The sequence below is a fragment of the Haliotis cracherodii genome, unplaced genomic scaffold (assembly GCF_022045235.1).
Source record: "Haliotis cracherodii isolate W230 unplaced genomic scaffold, xgHalCrac1.p SCAF_6, whole genome shotgun sequence".
NCBI classification, from domain to species: Eukaryota; Metazoa; Mollusca; class Gastropoda; order Lepetellida; family Haliotidae; genus Haliotis; species Haliotis cracherodii.
The window spans coordinates 46201808-46226923 of NW_027266319.1; the positions used below are offsets into that span (position 1 = coordinate 46201808).

Sequence of the window (25116 nt, forward strand, 5' to 3'; positions counted from 1 at the left end):
ACTGAACATCTATATACAGACTGAACAGCTATATACAGACTGAACATCTATATACAGACTGAACAGCTATATACAGACTGAACAGCTATATACTGACTGAACAACTATATACTGACTGAACATCTATATACAGACTGAACATCTATATACAGACTGAACAGCTATACACAGACTGAACATCTATATACAGACTGAACATCAATAAACAGACTGAACATCAATAAACAGACTGAACATCAATATACAGACTGAACATCTATATACAGACTGAACATCAATATACAGACTGAACATCAATATACAAACTGAACATCTATAAGCCTGATATCAGACTCTCCTATGGCAAGCTGTTTTCAAATATATTGCAAAAGGAGTGATATCTTCAATCATCTCAAAGATACTGATATTGACACTTATAGTGAATATAATCTGTTCCACAAATCTCTCCAAAATGATACAAACAATGGGGTACTGATATCATGGATAATAAGATGTTTTGGAAATTGGAATGTTTCATTTGAAATTAGAATTAGCAACTGTACTGATGTGAAAAAAACTAACTGTAGATGACAGAAAGTCACTTTTGTTTGTTTAGTGGTATGTGGTTGAGTGTCTTGGTATTCAGGGGTTAACTGCAAAAAGCGTGCAGTTCGATGAGAAATTTGAAAGTGTTTAACAACTGTTAAACTGATGTACGACTGTTACTAACCCTATGATTCTAACACAAAATTTGTAACAATAAGCAATACATAGCATATGCATGCCTGATATAAGTACTTTTGAAAGCATAATTTTGTATAATGTTTGTTTACAGCTCGTACGATTGAATGAGTGAGTGAGTATGGTTTTACACCGTTACCAGCATGTTGTTGTGATATGTGCAACCTTCTTCATTTTCTGTACTGATAGTACTTACCATCACAACAGTGTGAAATTATTGCATGTGTTTCACTTCTGAAATTGACTGTTTGGAAGCATCATGTCACAGAAGAAAACAGTATATGAAAAATTGGCAGAATTGAATGATTATTGACTTTGAAACTAACATCTTGCATACCTTGTGAAACTGCATCAAAAACAGTTTTGAGTAGCCAGCTATATCACATTGTCAATGTATTTCAAATGTTATACCTGCCACACTTCTTTGACTTAGTGGTGTACAGATTCTTGGCAAACCATCTCGGAAACAAGCAGCCCAATTATGACACGGCAAGTACAGAAGGAGCTGCTTATGTATTAATCATTTAACTTTAAAAAAAATATTAAGTAGTCAATTTTTTATAAGGTTCATAAAATTTTCTAAATACAAGCCAGGTTTCATTTTGTGATTTCTTACATAAAGGTCCCCCAAAATTCTCAAAGCTATACACCACCAACAAGCACACATGGGACCCAGTTGGGATCTACAGTGAGCAATGTGAAGCAACTGGGTACCCACAAAAAAGGCCACAAATATCATGATTATCATGCAAGTGAGTTTTGGGATGGTATCAAAAACGGTTATAAGTGTTAATAATTTTGAACAAAAGTGGCTGTGTAATGGTCATAAATAGGGCATCACCATTTAGGAAAACAAGCATGTGAAATTTCAGCTTTATTGGTCCAATGGCTTCTGAGGATGTGTTTACAACTGACTATGCACAGATCACGACGTAAACGTAAAAATATGCCCAAGTTGCAACTATTTTTCATGTTAACTTTGAATATTTCAGCAATGTATTATCAGGCATTTATTGTAAAATGCTTAAATCTCATTCTCTCAGAAGTCTAAGTTTATAATATACAGCTTACCTAGGAGATGTGTCCATATATTGCCTGTTTCAGTGTGAATCTGAAATATTGACTTGAAACAAGCCATGAATGAACCTGTGGGTGGGCGGTGTCCTTTGAGCAGGAAATCATTGTCTTTGAGCCAGTCAGGGAGTGAGTGATGGTGAACCACTCGCCATCCTGCTTCCCATACCTTTCGAACAAATTCTTCTGCTTGCTCAGCGCATTTTGCTGGTACTGACAGTATATTCACTCCATCAGCATCCTCAAAAGCCTTCTCATTATTGGCATGATCAGAATCCTGCAACAAACAAGTAGGCTTTGTATGGGCTTAGTTTCAAAATCTAGTAATAATCATGCACAATCAAGTGTACATGCTATTGGTAGAGTTATTACAGCTTGTAAAGGGAAAGCAAAGCAGGTTATATCAAACAAAGCCAAAACACATAATCTCCTCAGAAGCCCTCTACTTCTTTTAACGGAAAATATCTAGGTTTTCTATCACACGAGGATCACACAAATCTTACATCAAGACAAGTGGCTAAAGTTGCATACAGTTGATACTTCTCAAATGATGTTTTTTTTCAATACAGCATTAGAAAATGGAATTAATCCTATAGTCCTTGCCTAACTGCAAAATAGTTAAGGTTTTTGTCTCCAGATCGCCAGCAGTTGAAGGTAGATCACCATACTAGGGACCATGGGGACTTACAGTACTTTAGCTTCCTGCATGGGCCCCAGCAGGATTTACAACATCCCTTCAGGTGTTGGCGATTATTGTCAATTTAGCCGAATTAAAAGAACATATATTCTGCGATTAAAAACGTGGTAGTCATAAACATACTGTGAATGACGTGGACTTACGTACCATCTCCAGGGGACAATCCTTTTACACAACTTCAACCCCCTTCGAGGTACAGCTACTAACAATCTTAGTTATCCAATTTATTCTACGAATATTAAAAGATCATTTATTAATTACAAAACACATTTATCAAAATTTATGTACAAGTTCTATTTCTTTTAAAAAACTAAGGATTAAATGAGAGCTGATATTGTTAAAAAGATCCTTTAACGATGAAACTTTGAAATATTTATCCCTTGTGATGGAAAAATCAATACAGTCAAGCATGTCTTGCTTGACTGTGATTCTTTCATCACAAGGGATACAGAATGGAGGATCCTCACCTTTCAATATATATTCATTGGTATATCTTGAATGGCAAATACGACATCGTCGCATAATGACTGTTACGTATTGATGGCTTGAGAGTTACCTCCCTTACTGTACGCATATATGCACACGTCACTGTTAGCGTTGTCTGATGGCGTTCTGGAAGCTGAGAAGTAAATCCAATGACCAACCACTTCTATCTGTTAAAACTTGGTAGTTATGAAGTCTGGTAGCATCAAACACTTAACATGGTGTCAGAAGTAAAACTTAGATTGCTATCATAACGTTGAACTGTGTTGAAATTCCCTATTCTGACTGTTTCTGTTCCCTGTCTGACTGACCGCGTGCGTTTCTGATGCATGTCACCTATTTTCGTGATACCGATACGGCGTGGTAAATCTACTGAACTGTGTCATATTTCGTTGTGAAATTTGATATATACTCTGACTGTTAGGGATTTGAACCAGTAATCTAAACTGTTTCTGATATGATCTATGAGAACAACGGTGTTTTCTATCTGAACTGACTGAATACTATTCTGTGTGTAATTGAATCTACGGAAAGCCATTACGCCATATTGCTTGATTACTGTTTTTGACTGATCATGGCAGAAGGTAATCAGGCTGCACCCCAAGTTGTTCACATACCAGTTAACATTCCACTGCCTACTAGATTAGATCTGAAAGGTGATCTGTCTAGAAATTTCAAGAAATTCAGACGAATGTGGGAAAATTATGAGCTTGCTTCTCGCACTAGGACTGATAGTGAGGAATGTCGATCGGCTACCCTATTGACATGTATTGGTCCAGATGTCTTAGACATTGTAGATGGATTAGAATTTGAAAATGAAGCAGATAGACAGAAGGTGGACAAAATACTGGAAAAACTTGAACATTATTGTATAGGGGAAACAAATGAAACTTGGGAAAGATACAATTTCAACAGAAGGGACCAGGAACAATCCGAATCCATTGATTCTTATGTTGCAGTATTAAGAAATCTTGCAAAGAGTTGCAACTATGGGGATTTAGCGGAGTCATTGACCCGTGACAGGATGGTAATGGGCATCCACGATAATGCAACAAGAAAGAGATTGTTACAAGCATCAAAACTGTCTTTAAAGGACTGCATAGATATTTGTAGGTCGCATGAAAGTGCGACGAGACGTCTGAAATCACTATCGCAAGCTGAAGATGTTCAGTTTGTAAGTCAAAGGAAACCCAACAAGTCACATAAACCTAATGCTAAGCAACAGATCAAAACATCTGAACTGCTCAAATGTAAGTTCTGTGGAAAGAGGCATGAGTTTCAAAAGAAAGAATGTCCGGCATGGGGTAAGACTTGTGCAAAATGCAAAAAGAGAAATCACTTTGCTGCTTTGTGTCCTGGAAAAAGCAAAGACAGGGTTCACATGGTGGATAGTGATACTGAAGATAGTGAGTCTGAAGAGTTTGTAATGTCTGTAACTTCTGACTGTGTCAATTCTGTACAAGTTGATGAAATGAACTTGGTCAATCAGAATTACCCCAAAAAGATATTTGCAACATTGGTTGTGAATAGAGAGGAAGTTGAATTTCAACTTGACTGTGGGTCAACTGTTAACATTCTGCCTTCTTCTGTGTATACTCAAGTGTTCAGGGATGACAACTTCAGTAAATTGGACACTAATCTGATTTCCACACTGCGAATGTACAACGGTGCTGAGACAAAACCTCTTGGGAAGATACGTGTGTCACTACAAAACCCCAAGAATGGCCGCAGGTACAGTGTTGAGTTTCTAATTGTGTCTGAGAAGGGTTGCAAACCAATATTAGGGGCACGAGCTGTTCAACAGATGCAACTGATCACTGTGAACTTTGACAATATTCTGTTGATGGAATCACCCGAGGTGAATCTAACTGCTGACTCTTCACTTGAGCCTGGGAAACTGGAAATGACTGATATCAAACAAAATTATCAGGATTTGTTTGATGGTGAGGGAACTCTGGAAGGCTTTCTACACTTGGAGGTTGACAATACTGTAACCCCAGTACAGTTACCATGTCGCAAGATTCCTGTTGCTGTACAATCTCAGCTGAAATCTGAACTGGAAAGACTGACGGAGCAAAAGATTATTACACCTGTTGACATACCAACAGACTGGGTGTCAGCTTTGGTGGTGGTGCAGAAACCGAGGACAAACAAAATCAGGATCTGTATCGACCCGGAACACCGTTAAACAAGGCACTTAAGAGAAACCATTATCCGATAATGACTATAGATGATGTGTTGCCTAAGTTGGCCAAGGCCAAATGTTTCTCTTTGGTGGATGCCAAAAATGGGTTCTGGCATGTTCAGTTGGATGAACAGAGCAGTTACCTGACAATGTTTGAAATTCCCTGGGGAAAGTACCGTTGGCTCCGTATGCCATTTGGCCTCTCACCAGCTCCTGAAGAGTTCCAACGACGACTGAATGATGCCATATCTGGACTGGATGGTGTTCGTGCGATTCATGACGATATCTTAGTTTACGGCGTGGGAGAAACTGATCAGGATGCTGAGGTCGATCACGACAAGAAATTGATCGCCCTTTTTAATTGTTGTCGAGCGAAGGACATCAAACTGAATGAGTCTAAACTGAAGTTGAAACTGCCAAAAGTGCCCTACCTGGGTCATGTACTCACTGCTGATGGACTCCAAATTGATGAGACCAAGGTTGAGGCTATCAAGAAAATGCAAATGCCTTCACCTACTGACAAACAAGGTGTGCAACGCATCTTGGGGATGGTCAACTATGTGCAAAAGTTTGTACCCAATCTCTCTGAAATCACTGCTCCACTGAGAGATCTGCTGAAAGGTGAAGTGAACTTTCGATGGAACAACACTGTACATGGACAGTGCTTGGAGAAGATTAAGCACATTCTGTCAGAACCTCCTGTTCTGAAATATTTTGATAATGAAGCTGTCACATATCTCCAATGTGATGCTTCACAAAGTGGCCTCGGAGCATGTCTTATGCAAGATGGACAACCAGTGGCATATGCATCCAGATCAATGACAAGCACAGAGCAACATTACGCTCAGATAGAAAAGGAAATGCTTGCAATAGTATTTGGACTGGAACGTTTTGACCAGTATGTATATGGACGCAAGGTGACCATAGAGACAGACCACAAACCTTTAGAGTCCATCTTGAGAAAGAGCCTCCTGAGCGCACCTAAAAGGCTGCAACGCATGATGCTACGGTTGCAGAAGTACGACTTTACAGTGGTGTACAAGAAAGGAAGCCTGATGTTCATGGCTGACACATCAAGTCGTGCGTACTTACCACATGACAGACAATTGATCACTGACGAAGGCCAAGTGTTGATGATAGACATGAGGAGCCCAACAGCTATTGACGTTGAGACAATACAAATGGTCGAGCATTTATCCATATCTCAACAGAGACTAGCTGAACTGAAACAAGCCACAAGTAAAGATACTTGCATGAGCAAGCTGATGCAGCTCATACAGCAAGGCTGGCCACCGTCAAAGGAAGATGTACCACACTCAGTACGTGAGTACTTTACCTTTCGGGACGAACTCTCTATGCAGAATGGCGTAGTATTCAAGGGCGAGCAGTGTTGTTGTACCTGCAAGTATTCGTGGCAACATCATGGAGAGAATTCACTCAAGCCACATCGGTGTGCAAGGGTGTATACGACGAGCAAAAGAACTTGTCTACTGGCCGAACATGGGACAGGAGATAATAGATCTTGTAAGCAAGTGTGAAACCTGCAACACCCTACAACAAGACCAAAGCAGGGAGCCTTTGATTAGTCATCAAATTCCTACTCGTCCCTGGGAGAAACTGGGATGCGATTTGTTTGAGTTTGATCAGAAAGACTTTTTGATTACTGTGGACTATTATTCCGACTTCTTTGAAGTTGACAGACTCCACAGCAAGAAAGCTCCTGAAATCAACAAGAAGCTCAAGTCACATCTAGCTAGACATGGGATTCCAAATCAGATTATCTCCGATAACGGTCCACCGTTCAACTCTGAAGCTTTTCGTAAGTTCTCAGATAACTATGAATTTGAGCATGTTACGTCGTCACCTCGTTACCCACAATCCAACGGGAAAGTTGAAAGCGCGGTGAAGAAGAAGCTGATGACAAAGTCACTACATGCCCAAACTGATCCTTACTTAGCTCTCCTGGACTGGCGAAATGTTCCGACAGAGGGAATAGGATTTTCTCCGGTACAGCGACTCTTTAGCAGGAGAACAAAGACCAAACTCCCAACGGCAAGTACACTTTTACAACCAAAGACCGTTGATGGTGTGTCAGACAAGATAGCTTGTAAAAAATCTAAACAAGCTTACTACTTCAATAGAGGCACCAACGAACTTCCTGCTCTGAAGGAGGGAGATGTGGTAAGAGTCAAGCCTACTAAGTTCGACAAACAGTGGAAGAAAGCTGTTATAGAACAACAGGTGGATGTGAGGTCGTATGAACTGCGTACAGAAGATGGCAGTAACTTGCGCAGAAACAGACGACATTTGAGAAAGTCTCATGAAGCTCCTCCATTGTTTGTGGATACAGATATGGCTGAAAGGAACCGGTTAGAACCAGATCTGTGTGTGGAAAGAACTTCCGCTGAAACTCCTATGAGGAACTGTACTGACAAGCCTGTAGACCAAACATCAAGCAAAACTACAGAGAGAGTTCAGATTCCTACACAGACAACTAGACAGTCAAGTGAGACAACTGAGAAGAGAACTTCTCGTGGTCGTGTGATCAAACAACCGTCTAGATTCAGAGGTTATCTTACATATTAAGAACTTTAAAGTAAAGCTGTTTTGCAGTAAAATTGTGTTATGGACTGTAAGCCTCTTTGAAAGGACGGAGAACTGTTTAGTTTTTATGTTATGAACTGTGTGCCTTACTAAGGACGGAATCAATTCATAACTGTTATTGTGTTGAAAGTGTTTCAAATATGCTTTCGGTTTTCAGCAACTAAGCTGTTAAGAACAAAGACTTGTTTTACCATTAGTATTGCATTAGTGTTTCAAGACTTTAAAGGTTACCCTTAAAAGGGGAGATGTTACGTATTGATGGCTTGAGAGTTACCTCCCTTACTGTACGCATATATGCACACGTCACTGTTAGCGTTGTCTGATGGCGTTCTGGAAGCTGAGAAGTAAATCCAATGACCAACCACTTCTATCTGTTATAACTTGGTAGTTATGAAGTCTGGTAGCATCAAACACTTAACAATGACCTCATCAAATCTGGACTCACAACCCAAGTAGCCTGACCTAACACAGAAGTGGTAACATCAAATATCTTCTTATTACTGCTTGTAATTTTGTCTGAAAGTATGGTGGGGAGGCAGGTCTGCGACGGAGGGCCCTTAGACATAGTAATGCAGGAGAAGTATATAAATGTAAAATGATTTACTAAATGAGGAGTTCATTATTAGTGTCGGAAGTTGGTAACCTGCTGGGCTATAACCAAAGGGCCAAATCTGTGAATGCCTTTGACATCTTCTAGCGCCACATCTCTCACATAATGGCTAGCGAAGACGGTATTGGACAGGGGATCAAAGTAATTAATCTTGCATGCCTGAAGGATGACTGTGCGCAACCATATAGATATATTATTACAGCTGACTTCGGTCATGGATGAGGGAATTAACAACCCCTTCCGCACACCATGCTGAGTTAAGGGGTAGTGCACATACAGAGCACAATAAGAGTTTATGCTCGTCTTCAGCACCCACAGTCCTGGAGATAGGTGGAATGGTAAAGGACCGGTCAAGCTGTCCTGGTAACAGATTCTTAGTTATAAAATCCATACAAAGCCTGAGGTGAACCGCTCCATGCATATGATGCTCAAAGTTCACACGGGTGATATTGAGGGTGCAATTCGCTAACCCGTCACAGTGGCTAGTGCCAAGAGAAATATTGTCTTGTGAGGTTAAAAAAGGATGTTGCATGGAGAGACTTTAACGGCAGCCCATGCAAAAACAGGAGTACCACACTCAAATCCCAAACAGGGGGACGCAATTTGGCCTTCTGATCCTCAAACCTGAATGAGCAAAGGAAGGCCTGTAGTTCCGTAACTTTGGTCATCTCACGATCCTCTGGATTGGCCAACACTGAAGTAAGATTGTTTATTTGTTGTTTAATGCAGCAATCAGCAATATTACAGCTACACTGAAATAAGAGCCTCCAAGTATGATGTAATGGTGCTGCCCTTCAAGTGTCGTTTGGTACGCAAATGTAAGAGGTACTCGGCTAAGTACTGAGGTGATGCTGCTGTGGGGTCTTGACTTTTTCTCCTCACAAAAGGTTTCAAATGATCAGCACTTATGATCATATAAGCCTCTGGTAGGTGGACGGGTGTGCCAAGGCAATAGCCTTAGCTGCCTGAGCCGAATAGCTGTTTGCGCTTGGAGCTCTCATAAGATGAACCAAGTGTGCAGATAAAAAGTACCTGGCGTTGGATGTGGCAGTTTGCTGTGAGGGTGAATAGGTAGATTTGACCACTCTGGCAGGGGTAGTGGAATGTTTTCTCCAAGACTTCTGAGGTCTTACTAGGCTCTTGGTTGCTAATTATCTTTTGTATCATCCTGGGAAGGAGTACAGGATGTGGAAAAGCATACGCTTTTAGTCCTTATCAGGGGATGCTGATGTGTCTACCGCCCATGCCTGTGGATCCGGGATCGGTGAGACATACATCATTAGCTGGTGGTTTTGATGCGTGGCAAAGAGTTTGACATTGGTGTGACCGAAAGGCTGATGCACCAGTTGAAACACCTCTGGGTGGAGCCACCCTGTCTGCTCTGGATAATACATCCTGGGATGTGCTTGACTAGGAATTGTAGACCCAGTCAATACACCAGAAGAAAGAAACAAAACATCTGTTGAAGCAGGGAATGAGAGTGCACTGTCCTTTGATTGTGCAGGCAGCAAACCACTGTTGTCGGTGGAGAAGGCGAGTTGAGTGTTCTGGAGGCGCTCCTGCCAATGTGATGTAGCCAGAATGAGTGCATCCAAATCAAGGTTGTTGAAGTATCATGTGTGCTGGAACACAGCCCTAAAAGCTGTCTGGTCCTGTAGATGTCCACCCCACCCCTGTTGGGAGGCGTCTATGAACAGGTGTAGTTAGCTCTGTTAAGGAGACACCTCTGAGACATTCAACTCTATCGTCCACCAAATGAGATCAATCCTGAGGTAAGACAGAAGAGAGATGGCTGGGTAGGTGTCCTGATGTCTGATGTAAGGCACCAGGAACTGCTGTATGAGCAGACGACCTCTGCTTGTCAAATCCTGGGCTGATGTGACTTGCCTCTGGTGAAGTGTGCGGGATTGTCGAAGGGCAGGTTACAGATGGCATAGAATCTTGCTCCATCTGTCCCATGGCACTGATAAGAGGTCCCGATCTGTTTGAAACAGGCCTCCTATGAACTGGAGTCAGTATAATGGAATCATTTCTATTAGCGGGACAATACACTGATCCAACACATTTTTTTACTTCTCGATACAAGTATTGATCATAATTGCACACTAAGTAAAAAGTATCGATTCTTATCTTAAATGTATTCTTTAATAAATGTTACACCAAAAACTAATTACAAGTGAAAACGAGTAGTGAATATGAAAATATTTTCATCCATTACGCCATACTTGACACTGTTAAATGTAAATCATTAGTGTGCCAGGTATTTACTCATCTTGTCTATGTAAAAGATGGCTTACACACCACAGATTATAGCACATGCAAGTATCGTGATACGTATTGGATTGTGAGCAAGGTATCTTGATATGCATTCGAATGCACAGTCCTAATAATTTTCAACTTCGCCTTGTCGACCTCCCTACCCAGTTGATAGACTAGACGCCTGGTGAAGTCTTGATGGAGAACCAAGGTCACAGAGTCCGGATGATTCAGGAGGCAGTCGTCTATGTACGACTCGACCGGGTGTTCCTCAGGTGTAGGAAGGCAGGTACTGGCTTGGTTAGTCGTGTAAATAGCCATTGGGCCAGGGAAATGCCAAAGGGCAGGAGTGCTTATTGGTAGTGGACCCCATTGCATTGTAACCAGAGGAACCTGTGGTCAGAGGGATGGATAGATACATTCGGGTAAGCATCGTACAAGTCAAGACTGATCAGATAATCATAAATGTTGATGCTTGTCCTGAACAGTCTCAAGGTTGTGAGGCAAAAGTATGGCGGACGCATCAGGTAACACTCATTGAACACGGAGAGAGTCCTCATTGGGCACCAGCAAGATGGGAGAGTAAAAGATTGGAGTGTGTGTATAAATCTATATCATGTATATGGCTCTCTTTTTCAACAGGATGTCTGTGTTGGAGCCCAGTAGCTGATGTTGCTTTGTGGATTAGAGCCAAGGTGTATCGAAGTACAACAAGAATGAAATACTCTTATCCCCTGCCAATATTACATGTCCAGCTGTGTGCAAGGCAAGAAATATCTATGGTTTTCAAGATCTGCTAGCTACTAGCTACGAGCACTAGCTACATTTTGCGTTAGCTGTACTGGGTGGTAGCTCAACTGGGTCGGGCGTAAGATTTCACACTTGTATGGAACAAGTTTTTTATTCAGCCTCGGCCATCGCACAGCACTGTTTCTGTCATAAGGTAAACAGTAGATGCCTTAAAGGAGTAATGCAGACTAAGTAAAAAATTTATATTATATATATATTATACTGTCCAGTGTTAGTAAAAATATGTAAATGGATGTGAAACGCAGCACTTACAATTATTTCTCTACCTATTCAGGATTTTTACATTAAAAATAAATCCATACATAATTCATAGGGTTTGAACTACAACCAAAAGATTATCAACTGACAGTGAAGAGGACGTCTGCTGAAAATCCGAAAGATTTCAATTGTTTTAGTTTAGCCAAAATGGAAATTATGGCCACAGTGTATTTGAAGGATTTATATTGATTCACTTGTCCCTTGTTTACAGACGCCTTGAATTTTTGAAATCACCCACAGTGTACAGTGCTGTATGCTGAAAGATAACCAGTGTGCAGTTGTGTGAAATGCGCTAGAAATTCAGCAATCTAAAGGGCAAGCTGCATCTGTTCAATTTCAAACAGAGCCTGCTCAGGGTACAGAGAATGAAAAGCATATTCAGTCTGGAAAGATCTTTCTCTGGTCCAGGACATTCATGATGGTTATTTTTAGTTCCTGTAACACTTGGTGACCACCACTTTGCCTTACTGAAGAGAACATAGCTGACCAATAGGAGCTGGTGGTCTGAACTTTTTGCTCATAAATTAAATTGAAATGGGAATGTCTGTATAAGAGATGCAGGAGGCAAATGTGCTGCGTAAGCCATGTGTTTCTCCAGCACTCCCAGGAATTCATGGCAAAGCAAGACACATACTTGCCTTGCCTCGCAGGTGTTTGCATATGTTAATATGCCATGCACAAAACAGATTTATCATGAACTAATTCATTGATTTACCACAACTATCATCTGTCTAATGTATTTACCGCCTTGATTCTGAAAAAAAATGTTGTTTTTAAATCAGTTGTCATATTTATCTCACCTCTGCTTCATGTAAGAGACGTCCTACTTCAGATCTTTTTATTATGTCCTTCCTCTTGAAGCCAACATCAATGTCCTCTTCAGCATCAGAATAGTCACTATCGAGAGCTATTGAGTCAACACTAAGTGCATGTGGTTGTATATAGATTGGTGTTGGCAGGGCTGAGGCTCCATCAGAGTAAGCCTGTGAGGTACTGGCACCTCTCTCCATATTTCTTTGTTTTATACTTTAAATAGTAATATAGCCTTGTGGGACACGTTGTGTGGTCTCCTATCTTTCTTTGCCTGAAGAAAAGAAGATTACAAGTAAATACAGAGTGGTTTTAGGACATGTGAACCCAACTTGCTTCATACAAAAGTATGACATGGCTTGGGCTGTCTGAGCACATGCAAAACGAGGCAAATCGGACTCACTTGAGTTTAGGTCAGATTGACATAATATGTCATCGCGATAGGACGTACATTCAACAGATTAGTTTCATAGCTCGTCAAGGTAGGACATAGGTAAAACACATTTGTTTGGATAGGCCATCACAATAGGGTGCACCATAGCTTGATGCAATAGAACTAGACTATTGATATACTGGCAGGTTTGATAGACTTTGAAATCATATTTAGTTTATTTTGTCATATTTACATTTTTTCATATTTTTAGGAAGAGATTCATGTTTAGTTCCCAACATTTATTATCTGAATTACTTCATCAATATCAAGAGCTTCACGTTTAGTTCCCCTAAAGCAACATTAAGGGAAATTTAGCATTTTAATTGATAGTTTGTATTGCCACTGGGCAACAGAGCATAAAAATCAAGCCACAGCTAGGCATCTTCATAATGTTTGGAACACAGCAAATATATCGAAACAGTCAAAAGACACAAAAGGTGTATAATACTCCTACAGCAAATGCACAAAATTTGAGAGCTAAACAAAAACTAAGCCAAGTTCACAAACTCAGAAGGCATAAACTAATTGAGCTTACAGAGAAAATACTGAAAGGGAAAGGTTTTTAAGTACAGTGTTGGACTCAAACCCTACCTAAAGTTAAAGTCAATGCCAGGGATGTACAACTGACAGATTGAAATTCCAGGAAAGCAAATGGCACCAGCTCAGCACTTGTGTGATGTTTGTGAAAAGTCTCACAAGCTTATAATATAGCTTATGAGTTAGGCTCAGGACATGAACCCTACACTCATTTCAACAAGTCTGACATGTTACCTTGGCACAATAAAAACTAAAACTATAGCCAGAGAGGCTAGTTGTGTAAGCAAAATTTCACAATAAATATTTAACAGCTTGTTCACTTCCACATGACGTGCTGCCTTGGAAATGCAAAAAATATAAACTTAAAAAATACAAATAGTTCAGATCATTACTTTACCATGTTTACTGTTGTGTAGACAAATCTTCATGCTTTGTCCTGGAAGCGAAATCCCACCCTTTGATATCATTTCATTTCATTTCTGTTAAACAGAGCAGTGGTTATAAAACTTTTATAGGATTTATTACTATCAGGAAGCGGTCTGCCACAATAAACATCAATATCAAGAGCTGTGGATACTTCTGATAATAAAGCAAATTAACAACTTTGCAAACATGAAACAGCCTTTGATCTTCACATTGTGAATATTTACCAGAACAATAACTAGCTTTTTCATGACTAACATCCTGTTTGGAGACAATAATCCTATCCCACACAATGAATGTCTGTCAGGGATTATTCCCCTGAGTAGACAACTGAGGGCACCTTCTATATCTTGACTAGTTCTTGGCATAAGTTGTAGACACGATACTAGAAAAGATGAGCAGACAGAAAAGCACTGTAATGTGATTACAAAATATGAGGCGTAAGAAAGCACAATGGGTGATGGCCCAATCCTTGAATTTGCACAGAGCATCAAAAACAGGAAATCTGTTTTAACCCCAGCGAGGGGAATTCCTAAAATGGACATACCCATTCTTGGGTACAAATTTCAGGTAAAATTATTATTTCCTATATTATATTGCGCTTAAAGCTACATCAAGAACAGGAGATAACAAACTTGGTCAATAACAATGTGAAATTTGTGATGAAACAGCACTAGACATCAAACAATAGTTATCATTGTAAATAATACTTTGTGTCCTTGAGTACCCGAGAAGCTGAGGTTTAATATTTGGCATATTCCTAGATGATCGGAACTTCAAGTTGAAGAGGATAGTAACGAGTGCCCAACAATCCCTCAGAATAATAATTGTGACAATAAGTGACAAAACAAATTATCTCAATGCTAGATGCGAAAAGCACTGCTGAGTGTAGTGGTTGGAGTCTCAAGCAGCAATAAATAGCTCCAGATCCTGAATGCAATGTCTCTTAAGCATTGCTTTGTGTCATGATTGGTGTCATGACTGAAATAACAACAGTCCCTTATATAGTCGCAAGCATACTCTCTGTTCTTAAGAAGCATTCTTAGATCACATCAAGGATGAAACAGTTGGCACGTAGTTCAATAGTAGAAGCCAGAGAGAAGAAGAAGTTTTTCCACTTGAAAATTGACGACTGCATATGAATAAATTGGATCCTGCAGCATCATATCACTTCCCAAGGCACCTTTATCTCCCAGCTGCGGTGGTTATAACATATCAATGCAATGGCAAGTCAACTGTTCACCTGAACAAAACTTGGAAACAAAGAGAATTGCATCAGACTGATGTGTCAAATGTGGGAATATCCTCCACATGTCTACCATCAAACTTTTTGAAAGCTTTATCATGTTCACTATGGTCTTCAACGTTGTAACCTTAACTTTTGATCACAAATTGTGAGATGCTGTTTGAAATCTTTATACAAAGAACATGCTTGGTTGTACATCAAAATTTGTGAAGTGTAGACACCATCTACTCTAGCTACTGAAATATTGCTTGACAAAGGGTAAATGTCGAACCCAAAACAGGTTATGTCTCTCTTATATAAAAAATGATGGTCGTCCTTCGAGCTGAATGTTATCCACAGTGGATGCCTCCTGATGCTGCAAAGCCAATACAACTTTAGGAGGCACCAAGGGTATAGGAGGTGCTAATTCTAAAGGGAGCATATCCCCCCATCCTTAAAATGTTATCACCAATTGAGGCTGTGCTCGGTAAGGCGTGACTGGAAGTGTTGATCTGGTAGTGGACACAGATGCGAAACCCCTAAAGGAGCATAAGATGTTAAATCAGGTGAACAACCATAAGCCATCTGCTGCATCCATAGATGCTGTCCCTGATTATCTCTAGTTACACACAGCAATTCAGTGGCATTGTAAACATGATGATTGTAAAATTTGCATGTCATCCTTGTGCAAAGGCCATCTTAATCTGCACCTCCCTCTTACCAACACATTTAGTCTGCTGAAAGAGCTGGGTGAGAAAGATAAATGTGTGTTATAGGATCAAAGACAGAAGGAAATTACATCAAGTTGTATCATAAAACAATCATTGGGTTTTTAATCATATTAACCACTTTTTACGTTTGATTGTTGATTGTTGTTTTAAGGCAACTATGGGTTGAAGAAGACCAATTCTAACCTGAATCTTCACGGGTTCAGTTTTTTAAGTAAAGGTTCACAATCAAGAATGAGGTCTTGGTGGGAGTAGTAAGACCTGAGAATGGGATTAGTCTAAAGGTAAGGGTCTATTACACTGCAAGGTCTTAGTACTCTTACCAAGACCAAACTCCAGGTCGTGAACAGACTTGTAAACAAACTTCCTCTTAGAATATGTTACACTTGATAACTATACCCCTGTTTAAAATGGACTCGTCATATGCTTATTAGTATTCTAAAACATGCAGCAATGGCATTACACATGCACCAACCGGTGGTCGACTCATGCCGTCACATACCATGTGCTCAGTGAATCTTTACTTCATCAACTGCCCCAGTGGGGGAAAACATGATGTCACAATAGTAAACATGCTTTATCATGATTGGGCATCGTTAGAATATACTGTTTTCCAAAACACCTTGTGATGATGTTTATTTATATCTTATAAGGCAAAGCCAGTGGTAAAAGGACTTTCACACATGGAAATGGTGGGGGAGAAATGGGAATGAAAATTAAACGTGTGGCAGACTTTATGATAATGCGGGCGGAGCCTGAGAACCAAGAATATTAATTTTGAATGATTCACGAAACAAATCTGGATCACAGGACCTCCATGCAATGTAACAGTTGTTGTAATCAAACATCAGTTAACATATCATTAGTTAGTTATTCATTTTATGTTACCAATTGTTACCACATATTATTCAGTTATTCCAAAATACAAGAAAAAATTACAGGTCAGCATTAGAAATTGGCACTAGTCCTGTAGTCCTTGCCAAAATGCCCAATAGTTAAGTTATCATAAGGACTACGCAATTAGCCATTTTAAAGGTTTTGCTATATGTTATCATTATAAGGACTAGTGGACTAAAACTGTTAGTTTCTACCGCTGCAGGTTATCATATTTAAAGATGTTTGTAAACAAAAAATCTTAATAGGAAAAAAAATCCATTTGAATGTTTTCTGATTATTAGTCAATCTGAGATTGCCAAGTATCATATATATGTTACTTGTGAGCTATACTGAAATATCGTCCATTATTGATACAAGGTCCTTCAACTTGAAAGAATCATATCGATATCAGTCCTAATTCAAACTCACCATAATTTATACATAAGAAAAATTTCACAAATCTAGACTTCCTTCACTTCGGATTCCTGTAACCATGGGACAAAACATCCAACTTATCTGGATTATTTAACACATATTAAAGGTATTGCCCTTTAAAAACTTAAGTAATGACAGCAAAGTGCTTCATCATGTTCATGGGTGGCTTACCCAGTGTGATATGACAGGGAATGTAACATACTAACATCATGTGTAACAGTACCTCAGCCTCTATTCAAGCAAGTCTTCTGCAAAACTGTAGGCCCAATCATCCTACCATGATCTTCACATGCACTTCCAAAATGTAGTGAAAGACCACAAAGAGAGAACATTTGCCAAGATACTACCTACCTATTATTGTGCTGAGACGGGTAACCCAGGAGCTATAATTAATCTTTGCCATGGCGTAGGATGCAAGTCCACTGAAGGCGATCAGCAGATATGAACTTTGAGCCTGACTTGCTGATGAAAGTCAACTGTTTCACATACTGATGTCATGTGGCTGATTACTCATGGCACTTTATCAGGTTAACAGGGCAATAGAGCTGGAGATTCACACAGTCTTCATTTCATCTGATTCCATTCTAGGAGCCAACCAAGCACAAACTTTTGCCTTGTAGATGATTATGAAAGACTGTTTTTAATGACCCCTGACAGACACCTGTGGTCTCCTCCTGGAGTGTAATGTGTCTATTGTGGAGCACCAGGTTGTGGTTGGCATCGATGTCTTCTCTGTGGTTCTGGGGATGAGCTGACCACAGCAGGGGTCATCTTCCAGACTCAATCTCTTCCTGAAATTCCCTTTCCCGATGTTTAATTATGGCATATGATGGGGCAGCATCCACATACACAGCTTGCAACAGTTCATCAATATTCTGTTGTGACTGATTGACTGCTCTATACTGTTTTGTCCATTTCAATGCTGAGGCTTTGGGTACCTTAAGAGTCAGTTAATTATCAGCAAGTCACTGGACTGAAGCATGCCAAATTGTGAACGATTATTACTCAACAATCACAGGTCAATACAAGAAATGTCACAAGTAAGCATAACAACCTAAATATGACAGGCTCAAAACTTTTTGATATCCCTTGTATTACAAAAAAGCAACTGGAATAAATAAGAATTGACTTTCACTTTATGTGAGTTCATTAGATTATGAACCTCAAAGGATGTAGACCTTGATCTATACACAATTAAATTTAGTATGTGTGGCTTCATGTTTACACTGACAGCCATACAACAACCAGCTGTATCGCGGAATAAAATAGTTCCTTAAAACGAGAGGTGAAATGATCTTTTGTATGCTCAACAGGGACAGCTTTTGTAGTTTCTGTAAACAAATATACTCAAATAATATCCTCATTAAGAACAACCTCAGTAAGTCAGTCACAATGACAGTGTGTCGTAAAACTTTTACATCCATTACAAAACGTCATAATGGCCGACACGATAAAATGGCAGGAGAGATTTTGGAAGTTGTTAATGAAGCTTTGGCAGTTACATGTATTAGTCATCATTGATCAACTGGCAGATCATTGACAGGTGATTAAGGATGTGTCAAATAAACACTAAGATAAATTCATAGATAGCTGTAGACTGTCACTGTCAGCCTTGACACGGATCTAGTTGATACAATGATACTTTGGAAGTGCATTTCTTCGATTTGTTCATTAGGATGGGTCGTTGCGAGGATATTCATGAACAATGATGCAGTCAAACTCTCTGACATTTCTCAAGGTATACTGAAATACTGAGTTCAAGATTAAAGGGTCTAAATGTTCAGAAAGAACGCTTCTGTATGTATTTGCGCTAGGGAATTCTCAGGGGTTTGCCCAGAACGTGAAAGTAGTCCATCAGTGTTTAGGTCATTTCATGAACCTGGTCTCGTGAAAAACGTATGAACATCATACTGTGTCATTCATACACTTACGAACAACAATTTTGCGGTCATGTGAACGACCTCTCATCCAATGGAAAAGCTGTATATTGTGTAAACTTCAAATTAAAAAATTATTGAGTTACCTTGTCTGGTAATTATTAATGTAAAAGGTTTTATCTTCATCTATGTGTGAATTAAACTTGTTATCTCTCCCCATCTGAGAATTCAAATGTAATTTGTGTAACCAATGACAGTGGATGATATCACAGAACTGGGAATTTCCCACAGAATTCAAAACTGAAGTGTATTTGTATGTGGGATGCATGTTTTTTCGACTTCAAAGTGAGGGTTGACGAGTAGGGACATATGCGTCCCTCTGACATCCAGGGGGTTAATGTACATTTCATAAGACCTTCACATTTCATGTACCCTATCGCCCTATTAGCTGGTGTACTGAACTGAAGGCACATAGCCTGATCGTTGATTATACAACATAGATATGGGTGCTTATATAATGAGACCCGTGAAGATCCGGGGTCGAATATGTGGTTACAGGCCGCCTAAGCCACATTTCGAAAATAGATAGCCAAAATTGATGTGGCTCTCGGGGCAATGGTTCCGGTTGCGTGATTTTGGAATGTGGCTCTTGTGGCTATGCTGTCAAAACATGCTTTGTGATTCTAACTGGTTACCGTATTTAACAAAACAAGTCTTGTTTTCTCATTTTTTATTCAGATCATAACAGGGATAATATATTCATGCCGAACACTACCATAATGTCATTACTGCAGATGAAGGAGATCGCCCACGTGGTCAGCATATTCCATCTCACTTAGGCGTTGGTTCAGGAGCTGGGTCTTGAGGGATGCAATACGAGCATCGATTGCTTTGTACTTCCTTCTTCATGAAGGTTTTGACAACTGGTGAGAGAGTCTCAGGATTGCAACCTCTGTGAGTGACTGCTCACACTGAAAGAGCTTCACTACCTCGTAGATGTTTGGGTGGCACTTCTTGACAAGTCTCTTTATCTTGTTGTGTCACACTTCTTGGTGATTGTTGGTACGGTGGCCTTGGTTTTCGAAGTGATTCCAAATCTCTGGGATGAAGGCCTGTCCTTGAACCCAACTGGTTGTCACATAGTCCATGAAGGCAGTCACTTTAGGGCCAGCAGGAGAGTCAGCAATGGCATCAAGCCACACATCTTCCACCTTGTCACGAGGTACTAGAGGTAGGGCAGCAGCTCTTCTCACCAGCTTCTTAACCTCCTCATCTTCCTTACAGTCCATCACCAGATACATTGGGTGAAGTGAAAGAAACACCCTCTAACTAATGTCCCAGGAAATACATCAGTCACGGCATTGTGAGGTGCACGTTCAAAGTCCAACTGAATTGTAAGTGGGGCAAACTCTAGGCCTCACCTACTAGCAAAATCGCACAGATACTGAAACATGTTGACATAACACTCTTTTGTTCGATTGGACAACAAACAGTATACTAATGGTAACATATGGCCAAACACCTCAGCATGTAAACAATAAACCTGATCAAACAACTTGGGACAGGCATAAAATGTACCATCACAAAATACAATGTCTGCAGCACATCAATGTTCAATGTTCTCGTCTGTAGTGAAGATGAGGATGTCGTCACTAACACGGTGTAGGAACTGGTCGCCGCCATCAGTCTGGGAGTACTTCTCCTCCAGCTGGATCTGGGGTCTGCTGTCAGGAAGGCGGGGCAAGGTCTTGTGTCTCTGACGGTAGAGGATAGTGGCGAGAGACTTCAGGGCTGGTATTTGCTTCAGGAGGTCATCTGAGACGATGTTGTGATGTTGGCGTAGTCTGGATATCTCCTCTCCGTAGATAGTGGGTATAGGGGTCGTTTCTGTCCTCGCTCTCTCCATCAGTCTAGCCTTAAAGGCATCAACCTCAAACTCGAATGGTAGTGGGTCGTGGGAGTGACCCATGATCTCAATGGTGTGGAGCAACTCACCCTGAGTTGTGATCCTTGCAGTGCACTCCTTGACAATACAGGACCAGTATCTTCTTTCACCACGACTGCTCTTTCACCAAAACTTAAAGCCATCTTAGTACAAAATGATGCCCCCTCTGCCACTTTCAATGAACTTTATTTGAACTCGTGCATTTGCCATGGTTCTGACATGGAGTGAACAGGATGTCACTTAAATATGTTATGAATTACAGAATTAACTCAATGTCAATTAAGACCGCCATTGATCTCTAAAGAACACCACGCTTAGTAATCTCTATAAGCTAACTGAGGTGAGTTTACTCAACTTAAATGTGGGACACTCATTTAAAGGTATCGGTCATCTGATTAATTACCAGCTAGAGTAGGTGAAATGCACACAGCTGAAAATGTGGCGCATTCGGCAATAGTCATTTTATAAATGTGGCTCAACACCGAATAGGTCTTCAGCAACCACTGCTTGCCGTAAAGGTGACTAAGAGGATCGGGTGATCAGGCTCGCTGACTTGGTTGATGCATGTCATCAATCCCAATTGTGTGAATCGATGCTCATGATGTCAGTCAACAAAACTTATATAATGAAACTATACTTCATGTTTTAAGGTATGATATTCAGACATCAAAGGCAGCACCTTCAGTACCCATTGCAAAAAGTCATCAGAGCAACCTGGAAAGAAGATCAGCTGATCCCCTTGTCTGCTTCGAATGGCTATCCTATAAGATAAATGGAAAAAGATCGCCCATTCACGCGTAAACAAAAATCCAACAACATGATTATTCTGTCATAGTTTACTATCACTGAAGGGGTAGTTGTCGGCATGGGCACTACAGATATGTACCGCAGGCAAAACCGGAATACAGAACGGTACACTAGGATGAGTCCATTCCGCCACAGGCCAAATTGTTATTCTTTGACGACACGTCCAGGGTGCCACACCGCTGTAAAATTCAACATGACAGTACACACTGTATATTTTTCTGTCTTGCTTTTTTCCTTTCCATAAATGGACTCATTCGCTGTTTCAGTGTTTGGGATACCAAAGACCCCTTTAGTCTTACTTAACTGGCTGTCATTTCTTCCCCAATATACAATTCTAAAACCTGTTGGAGCAATTTTTTCAAAAATGCATAAACCGGTATATATAGCAAAATCCATAGTTCATAGTTTTGAGGATAAGCGTGTGTAAATCAAATTTGGGGAATATTGGTTTGTGTAGATGTCAGTTGCAAACAACAAATTGATAAAAGCACTTCTTATCAATTGTAATGAATATGAAAATTGAGTGCAATACCAGAGCAAATATAAAGTGTAATTTGTATAACTGAATCGGTGTGTATGCGTGATCACATGCTGTTTAGACAATCGCGATTACTGATACGTACAGTTCTACCACGAGACATTTCTATTTTCAGAAATAAGCACATTTGCTCATAGTTTCACAAAAATCGAAGTTATTGGCAGAGTTAACTATGTGCATGAAATATTTCAGAAATAACATGACAAAAATGGCGATAATTGGTCGGTACAGGTCTACTATACATGATACAAGCACTGAGCACCAGCACAAAAAGTGTAAACTACACAAGTCTACAATCTGTACGTTGCATAACAACAGCTGGTGTTGCCTTAATCATTTTCAATCTCAATGAACATGTGACGATGAGACAATGACCTACAGGGTTAGTTGTAAGTAATTTACAGGACAATGTTTCCATGATCACTCCGTCGTAATGCTGTGTCATATGTGAAAATATGGGGCAAACTGATCTTTATTACGCAATCCATGTACCTTACAAAGAGAACATCCTTCTTGTTTTCACGATGACAATAACAATGTAAACGTGTTTTTTTGCAGAACCATGATCCGTGAAAAAACAGAGCAAACCGTAAAAACTTCGTGACTTCGTTTGTATGTTATTTTCGTTCAGCTTTGACGAATAAGTGAATGAGCATCTAAGGGGTTGGTTAGATCTGGGGGTTTTCTCTCATAAATCACAAATATACTTACCCAAATACAATTATCAAGACATTGTCGGAAAACAAAGCTCATTAACTGGTTAGTCTTCTTCAATATTTATGTTTTCGAAACCGTAAACATTCGATATCTCCTCAGAAATATTATGGCACGACACCTCAAACCAATGAGATGTCTATTCGTGATCACAATTTGTGCACATTCATTGATGACGATTACACCAATAACTAAATACGATTTTCCTTACAACAGGTACCAAAAAGCAAATACTCTGCGAAACAAGAATCTTCAGCTACATATTTAATGGCTTTGAAATCAAATAACTAGGTTCTTTATTTTTGGGTAACATAAAAAGCTAATAGGGTCTACTTGATGGGAAGGTTCATGGTGAAAATGGGCGCTGGGATTGTACTTTTGCTACGCATTTCCACATTGCGACCTCAAGCTACTTCCCAGCTTAAGCTGGTTCCCGGCTCCCCATGCGCGTCGTCAACTTGCGCCAAGCTAGGATAAGCTGGTTCCCGGCTCCCTATGCGCGTCATCAATTTGCGCCAAGCTAGGAGCCGGTACAGGCCAAAACTAAAAACACTCAGCGTGTTTATTTGTTTACATTTCAAACAAGTGTAGTTTTTCGAGCACAGCGTTCGTTTTCACACCTTAATTATTTTGATTGATTTCATCTTAACACTTTGTATTGTTGACAAAGACCATGCGTCATTTGATTCTACTCTGTATGAGGAATTTAAAGGGGCACTGATCTAACGCAATTCCCCGGGACTGGTTGTTGCCTTTGTTGTTGTTTTTTCCCAGTGAGTACCCGGATGTAGAGCAGAAATCTAGACTAGCTCGCGACCTCTGTTGCGCCATTCGTAAGCGCATTAGTCACTTTTATGGATACCGGTAGTAATAAGAGCGTATGGTCACATTGATCAACCAAATGAAATACAGTTTTCGAGATAATAAGGAAATGTAGGCATCTTTGTGGGTAGTCACTTGCTTGGTAATTTTGCGATTTTCGTTTACACTATTTTGACTTGCAACACAAAGTAAATATTTCACCTGAGCATTGCTTTTTTATAGTGTGTATATTTTTTTACTGTCAAAATGTGTAATATATTTATTAAACGTCTAAATATTCAGTTATTTTACAAAGTGACTGAAAAACATTTCCATCTGTATTATTATGATAACGAATTCCAAACATTTTGATGTTTAATGTCATCACCAAGAGACTGAAAATGTTACTTTGAAAAGTACATTTCTATGTTGTTTGGCTTCTAATCCTACATAATAATCTGTTGTGATGTTTGTAGGCCCTTTTGATCGTCTTAATGACTCTGGACAGATTTTTTAGTCAAAATGACTGAAATATTTACACATTTTAAAAATTGCCTGAGAGAATCACATTTTACAAATTGACGGTAATCTATACACGCTTACAAAGGAAAAGACCTGTGAAAACAACGTCTATCGCGCATTGAAGAATTTCCCAACCAAGACGTAGAAAAACAAGAACGAATCGGTTCAAATGAAGGAAAACAAAATGCAAATACCATAATTACAACTTACCAAATTTATGTGTATAAATAGGCAGCTTCCTTATTCGAGGAATGTATCCGTGAATATCCACACAAAGGAATAATATCCCACTCGTCTGCAGCTATACAAAATAACTTATTCGATGTCACGTGTCTCTGTAACTATTAAATATTCTTAAAGATATATATCGTTTCGGGTGTCAAGTCTCAAGGGTCGGCTGAGAAAGGCCACGTGACAACTATTTTCAGTTTTGATAACAATGAGCAACCAATCAACGTATTATCAGTTAACCCTTTGAACAAATTGTATGTTGTTTTTACATCGGCACTTCACGCCATGATATGAGTGTATTCCCTTTGTTTTAGTAAACCTAGACATGTAAACACTCACTTTTGACATATCCACTGTGCAAGATAACAGTGATTAATCAATCAACGTATTTTCTGTTAATCCTTTGATGACTAGGAACGATCCGTTGATTTACAAAAAAAAGTAAATCAACTGATCATTCATCTCTTGCTGGGCTGCCACGTGCATATTACATAACCTCACTTCAAACCTGGATTTA

The 25116-nt window shown here is 39.7% G+C and overlaps 1 protein-coding gene across 2 annotated transcripts in view; it reads right to left on the reverse strand.

Moving 5' to 3' along the window:
- LOC139445244 (adiponectin receptor protein-like) overlaps positions 1-23198 on the reverse strand; it is a 42427-nt gene extending 19229 nt beyond the window's left edge. Inside the window, exons 1-4 of one of the 2 annotated variants that reach the window (XM_071226385.1) lie at positions 23043-23198; positions 13875-13913; positions 12498-12781; positions 1792-2071 (exon numbers count right to left, since the gene is read on the reverse strand). In XM_071226385.1, the coding sequence (XP_071082486.1) occupies positions 1792-2071; positions 12498-12707 (490 nt within the window). In that variant the 5' untranslated portion in view covers positions 12708-12781; positions 13875-13913; positions 23043-23198. The remainder of the gene's footprint in view (positions 1-1791; positions 2072-12497; positions 12782-13874; positions 13914-23042) is intronic. The other variant, XM_071226384.1, reaches the window with a different exon arrangement.
- Between the last annotated feature and the right edge of the window lie 1918 nt (positions 23199-25116).